Source organism: Trichomycterus rosablanca, chromosome 4 (genome assembly GCF_030014385.1).
Source record: "Trichomycterus rosablanca isolate fTriRos1 chromosome 4, fTriRos1.hap1, whole genome shotgun sequence".
NCBI lineage: Eukaryota > Metazoa > Chordata > Actinopteri > Siluriformes > Trichomycteridae > Trichomycterus > Trichomycterus rosablanca.
The window spans coordinates 24,955,058-24,961,963 of NC_085991.1; the positions used below are offsets into that span (position 1 = coordinate 24,955,058).

General features: G+C 42.2%; 1 protein-coding gene across 1 annotated transcript in view; it reads right to left on the reverse strand.

Annotated features, from left to right (window-relative positions):
• Window positions 1–5,453, reverse strand: part of pde5ab (phosphodiesterase 5A, cGMP-specific, b) — a 41,233-nt gene extending 35,780 nt beyond the window's left edge. Inside the window, exons 1-2 of the mRNA XM_062993121.1 lie at window positions 5,359–5,453; window positions 478–1,102 (exon numbers count right to left, since the gene is read on the reverse strand). Coding sequence (XP_062849191.1) covers window positions 478–1,102; window positions 5,359–5,453 — 720 coding nt within the window. The remainder of the gene's footprint in view (window positions 1–477; window positions 1,103–5,358) is intronic.
• Window positions 5,454–6,906: the final 1,453 nt, after the last annotated feature.

The window sequence follows — 6,906 nt, forward strand, 5'->3', positions numbered from 1 at the left end:
CATTTACTGGTTAATTTTCATTATGAGGCTGTCCTAGCAATGGTTATTCAGTTGGCATTGGCACTCGGTTAGTCAAAATGTCCAAGATGTCGAAGTCTAAAGCAGCTAAAACACTACTTGGGTAACTGAGTTTGGAAACCAATTCTGTGATTGATGAGTATTTTCATATTTGAGACACAGCCTAACCCCATTGCTGGATGTTTACATTCAACGGTTAAGGTAGACTGTGCTGTGTATTGTAGCTCCAATCTATTCTATCAATTTATGAGTGTTATTTAATGACTGCCATGAAATGTGGTACTTTTCTTAAAAAATCTGTGTATGTCCGTACATGTCATATGTCCGTCATGTGACATATGACATCTAACATGACATACTAAATGAATCCCCCAACCCCAGCTTTAACATAAGTGCCAAACCTCCTAAAACAATTAGGACATTGTTTGCAAAAAAAAAAAGAAACAACAGTGGCCTCACCTCATATGCATTCTTAATGTTGAGTGGCTGGCCAGTAGCTGCAACATATCCCACAATGCCTTTGTTCCATTCTAGGCGGATTCCACTGTTAGATGCTTCCTCTAGTGTGGAACCTTCGGCAACATCAAACAGTCGACTGACCAAGAACTTTTGATTGGAGCTGTCCTCACACACTAGAAACAGTGAGTAGCGGTCCGCAGCAATTAGTTCGTGAGTGTGTAAAAAGATGCGATGACAGAGCGCTGTGAGGTCCAGGTGGCTGGAGACATCACGTACGAGCTCGAGCAGACGGGCACATCGGTCCCCCCCTGTCTGCTCCAGCTTGTGGGAGGGGGTCGGAGGTGGCATGGGCACCCGTTCCGTGTTGCTGAGGAACGTGAGTGAACCCTCTGCGTCCTTCACTACGATTGGCCGTAGCGGCCGATCGAACTCGGATGCTGAGATCTTGCGTGTGGGTGTGGGTGTGGATGGAGCTGGACTGGGTGAAGGAGAGCCAGTGGGGCCTGTGGGTGGGAGGGCACTCACGTCCGAAAGAGTTTTGGGCCCTTCTGTAAGAGTTTTGGAACCCTCACGGGATGGCTGGATGGAGTGGACGCGATCAGCGAACCATGAATTGACCATTTCCCTGAAAGAAATGACCAAAAACAATCAATACTTGTAATTTTTGCATTTCTGAACTGTCATTATGTAGGTAAAGCACCTTGTCTAAAGTCTAAATGTTGTGTCTTTGTCTGGATGCAACTTTTTAAGCTTCCTTTTAAAGGCATGCAGATTTACATTTAAAATAATTCACCAGATTAAATATGTCTACTGCATTCAACATTTACTAAACAAATTTCACTGCATTAGCTGTAGGCTGATAGTCCAAAAGTCCAACACTCCAAGTCCAAAGTCTCTTTACTTTTATATAATCCTGAATGAAGCCCTTGAGTTCTACAGCTCAACTGAAAAACCCCAGGGGCTATAAAACTATATGGCGTAAAATTTACTGGCACATTATCTTTAAATTCTAGCAAGCTAAAACTCTACTGGCCTGCAGCAAACTAAAAATGACAGCATGAGCAGAAAGCTCTCGCAAGAATGCTCAAGAAAAATGGAGTGGAAACTTCATAGACACGATGAAGACGTGTTATTAACCTGTACAGCTAGAGCAAAAACACTCACTCACTCTCACTCAATCACTTTTTTAACCGCTTATCCAATTAGGGTCGCAGGGGGGTGGGGGGTGCTCGAGCCTATCCCAGCTTTTCAATGGGCGCAAGGCACACAGTAACACCCTGGATGGGGCGCCAGTCCATCGCAGGGCAGACACACATACACAGACACACACATACACACACCCATTCACACATCCAATTAACCTGACTGCATGTTTTTGGACTGTGGGAGGAAACCGGAGCTCCCGGAAGAAACCCACGCAGACACGGGGAGAACATGCAAACTCCATACAGAAAGGACCCGGACCGCCCCGCCTGGGGATCAAACCCAGGACCTTCTTGCTGTGAGGTGACAGTGCTACCCACCAAGCCACCGTGCCGCCCTAGAGCAAAAACACATACTACAAAAATTTCAACCAATCTAAACATTAAACAAGCTGATTTACTAATGCTGACCAATTATTCATATCAGTTTTACAGTTTTATATGTTTTACCACCGCTTTATCTTGCTTGTGGTGAGTCGTGGTGAGTCCAGTTTTCTCTGAATTACTGGGTGCAACTGGGCTGGCAATTTCTTAAAAGTTAAACCACATCTTTATAGATCCAAATCTTGTATGAAGGAACAGAAAACAGCCTTTTTTTTAACGGTTGCTACAAATTTGGAAGCATCTACTGTCTTTCATATAAATGATTATTTAAACCTGTTAGCAATGGATGTACCTGAAACTTCTGAACTTAATAATTATGAGAGACGTTCACATACTTTAGGCCACATAGTATAAAATTCAAAAACTGGATCAAAATGGATAATTAACAAATGTAGATATATTTGCATACATAGAGATCAGTTAAGAAGAGTTGAACATTTTAGCAGCTCTTGGTAAGTCTTATTCTGCCTGACATGGTCCTCTTTAAATGTTGGAAATGGACATTTTTGCACCACGTTTCATAGTCTGATTTGGTGGTTGTTTTTATTATATATTTTTTCTACCTTGAATTAATTTTGTGTGTATACAGTGTATCACAAAAGTGAGTACACCCCTCACATTTCTGCAAATATTTCATTATATCTTTTCATGGGACAACACTATAGACATGAAACTTGGATATAACTTAGAGTAGTCAGTGTACAGCTTGTATAGCAGTGTAGATTTACTGTCTTCTGAAAATAACTCAACACACAGCCATTAATGTCTAAATAGCTGGCAACATAAGTGAGTACACCCCACAGTGAACATGTCCAAATTGTGCCCAAATGTGTCGTTGTCCCTCCCTGGTGTCATGTGTCAAGGTCCCAGGTGTAAATGGGGAGCAGGGCTGTTAAATTTGGTGTTTTGGGTACAATTCTCTCATACTGGCCACTGGATATTCAACATGGCACCTCATGGCAAAGAACTCTCTGAGGATGTGAGAAATAGAATTGTTGCTTTCCACAAAGATGGCCTGGGCTATAAGAAGATTGCTAACACCCTGAAACTGAGCTACAGCATGGTGGCCAAGGTCATACAGCGGTTTTCCAGGACAGGTTCCACTCGGAACAGGCTTCGCCAGGGTCGACCAAAGAAGTTGAGTCCACGTGTTCGGCGTCATATCCAGAGGTTGGCTTTAAAAAATAGACACATGAGTGCTGCCAGCATTGCTGCAGAGGTTGAAGACGTGGGAGGTCAGCCTGTCAGTGCTCAGACCATACGCCGCACACTGCATCAACTCGGTCTGCATGGTCGTCATCCCAGAAGGAAGCTGACGCACAAGAAAGCCCGCAAACAGTTTGCTGAAGACAAGCAGTCCAAGAACATGGATTACTGGAATGCCCTGTGGTCTGACGAGACCAAGATAAACTTGTTTGGCTCAGATGGTGTCCAGCATGTGTGGCGGCGCCCTGGTGAGAAGTACCAAGACAACTGTATCTTGCCTACAGTCAAGCATGGTGGTGGTAGCATCATGGTCTTGGGCTGCATGAGTGTTGCTGGCACTGGGGAGCTGCAGTTCATTGAGGGAAACATGAATTCCAACATGTACTGTGACATTCTGAAACAGAGCATGATCCCCTCCCTTCGAAAACTGGGCCTCATGGCAGTTTTCCAACAGGATAACGACCCCAAACACAACCTCCAAGATGACAACTGCCTTGCTGAGGAAGCTGAAGGTAAAGGTGATGGACTAAACCCAATTGAGCACCTGTGGCGCATCCTCAAGTGGAAGGTGGAGGAGTTCAAGGTGTCTAACATCCACCAGCTCCGTGATGTCATCATGGAGGAGTGGAAGAGGATTCCAGTAGCAACCTGTGCAGCTCTGGTGAATTCCATGCCCAGGAGGGTTAAGGCAGTGCTGGATAATAATGGTGGTCACACAAAATATTGACACTTTGGGCACAATTTGGACATGTTCACTGTGGGGTGTACTCACTTATGTTGCCAGCCATTTAGACATTAATGGCTGTGTGTTGAGTTATTTTCAGAAGACAGTAAATCTACACTGCTATACAAGTTGTACACTGACTACTCTAAGTTGTATCCAAGTTTCATGTCTATAGTGTTGTCCCATGAAAAGATATAATGAAATATTTGCAGAAATGTGAGGGGTGTACTCACTTTTGTGATACACTGTATTTGTGTAAATATTTTGATATTTTAAGGTTCTACACATCTTGTGATCACTGCACCTATGTGTATTAACTGTGTACATATTGGGTTTGACCCCAGTATGTTAGAAAACGGGTAAATTTTATGGACACTGAACAGCAATAGCTCTACCCACAATAAACCACAGTGGTTATTAAAGTGTAAAAGTGTCAATTCTCGTCCAGATAAACACTGATATTTTTAAATTTGCTTATTATTTAGGGTGTTTTTACACTTGATCTAAATACTTTGGTCCTTAACCAGGATACATTCTAAGCTTTTTTGGAAGATAGAGGAATGCCTTTATACAACCTGGACTTTCCAATGCCTAGCTTTATTGTGCAACTTGTGTAGTATGCAGGGAATCTTTCCAAGATAAAAAATTAAAGATAAGCTTAATCAACCATTTGGCAGAAGCTCGTAAATATGAACATAATGTGTGTATTTATGAGGTGTATTTACTGGCACTGCATTCCCGGCTCCATGTGAACAAGTAATTAAGTGTAAAATAGAAACAAAAGGTAATAATATGAGATGTTCAATCTATTACATTAGTAATTGCCTTATTACAATAAAACCCTTCATTTAAGGCAAACAAGATATGGGTAGTCAGGAGTCCAAACTAATTCAAGCCTCTAACAAAAGAGTGGCTTGATTCTCACCTCTGGTTACTGTCTGTGATGAGTTTGGTATGTTCTTTCATATGCTCTTAACGAAAACAACATGCATTATTAAGTGGACTGGCTGCTGGAAATGTACCTCAGATGTGAGTGAGTGAACGGGTGTATCCTGGCGCCCTGGTCATACTGTGTCCATGACATGTGCCCAGTGTTTACGAGTGGCAGCGGACCCACAGCGACCTTGAACGTAACTTCTGTACAGTTTGCTGTGGTGTATGTATTATGTAAAAGTAGCAAAAGACCACGGTGGGCTAAAAGGACAATTAAAAATACAGCCAGCACAGGTGTTAAAGAGGGTTGTACTCTTGAGTTTGTTAGCAAGGGGTCTTCAATCGGTGTGAATGTTTACAAACACACTATAAAGCTCAGTGCGCACACTCGTTTATTGCGAATAAACAAACCGAACCGTCGCTTCAACTCACCGGGTTGCTTTCCGCACGAAGTACGAGTGAGCGAAGTCCAGGTTGTCGTCGAGCCAAGCCTCCATCCTTTCACTTTCAGGAGGAAAAGCCTCCATGTCGAGCTAAATATCAGCCGCAAAACAGCATGGACGTCAACTTTACGCTTTAAAATTAAGAGGTTCAAAGAATGTTCGTAGTTATATTGGCGAGGGAAGTAACGCCAGGACTACAGCATCGCCATGGCTAATACAATGACTGACCTCTTCATTACACTGCCGCGCCTCTCTCTCTCTCTCTCTCTCTCTCTCACGCGCGCGCTCTCTTTCTTTCTTTACACACACTCATATACACGCGCGCACACGCGTCTCGTGTCACTATCTGTGTAAGACTTTTCACAGGGATTACTCAAATAATCCATTAATTTACAGTGTATTAAAAAAACGTTTAATTATTGTCAGGGTCGTGGTGGGTCAGGTAAAACATTAGGCACAACATGGACAGAGTGCCGACCCTGGGACAGCACACAATAACCCATTCATTTACACCCAAAGGCAATTAAGAGACGCCAGTATACCCTAAGTATGTTTTCGAAAAACAAACATGGGCACAGGAAGAAATTCCAAACTCCTCACAGCCAGTGACTGGGCGCGAGGATTAAACCCCAGGACCCATGCTGCTGTGTGTATTTTACTTTACCACCTAACATTATGAATAAAAAATAAATAACTCATATACTTATTATAGTGAAAATATTGTTGTAAGAGTGATGGGATGGCGCAGTGGCACAGCAAGTATTGTTGGTACTACACAGCTATGGTCCTGAGAAGCTTGGTTCTGCCTTCAGGATTTACACTCAAATTAAAAGCTTTAGGACCACCTGCCCATTATGCTGGAAAAACAGCTCTGATGCCACAGCCTTTATGTCCTTTAGGATCAAAGAGTCTTGACCTATCTGTGCTTTCTAGTTTGCCCTCCTTGGACCCCTGTTGTTGGGTACTTAGCAAGGCTGCCTGTGAGCATCACTACCTGATTTAGAGATACTTCAACCCAACTGCCTGGCCATAACAATTTAGCCCTTGTCAAAGTCTTCCAAGTTGTAAGTAACTACCATCAGCCCAACAAATATAACATTTAAAATATATTGCTTTTACAAAGAAGTCTTAGGATTGTACTTAAAAAAAACTCGTTAGAGCTCCTTTTTCGAAATTATTCCCTATAAAACAGTTCTGTAAAATGTTCCTTATAGATAACCAAACCCAAACATTTCTTGGGATTTTGTTGTTTTTAGCAGCTTTATCCTAAAACTAAAATTAAAACCAAAATGTCCGAGAACTAAAGATATAACTATGCTAAACTGGCAGATTCTATAGATTTAGTTTATTCTTATTATTGAGGGATTTTAACTGTTGCAAAAAGTACCAACACCCCTAGATATTAGACCCCTTTTTTTAACATTACCCATAGATTTTACTCATATGTGTAAAACTGTGGCACCTGGTCAACTAGTCACATTATTTAAAAAATTTAGAACAAATAAAGCCATTTTATCCATAGTGCTAGATGAAATGT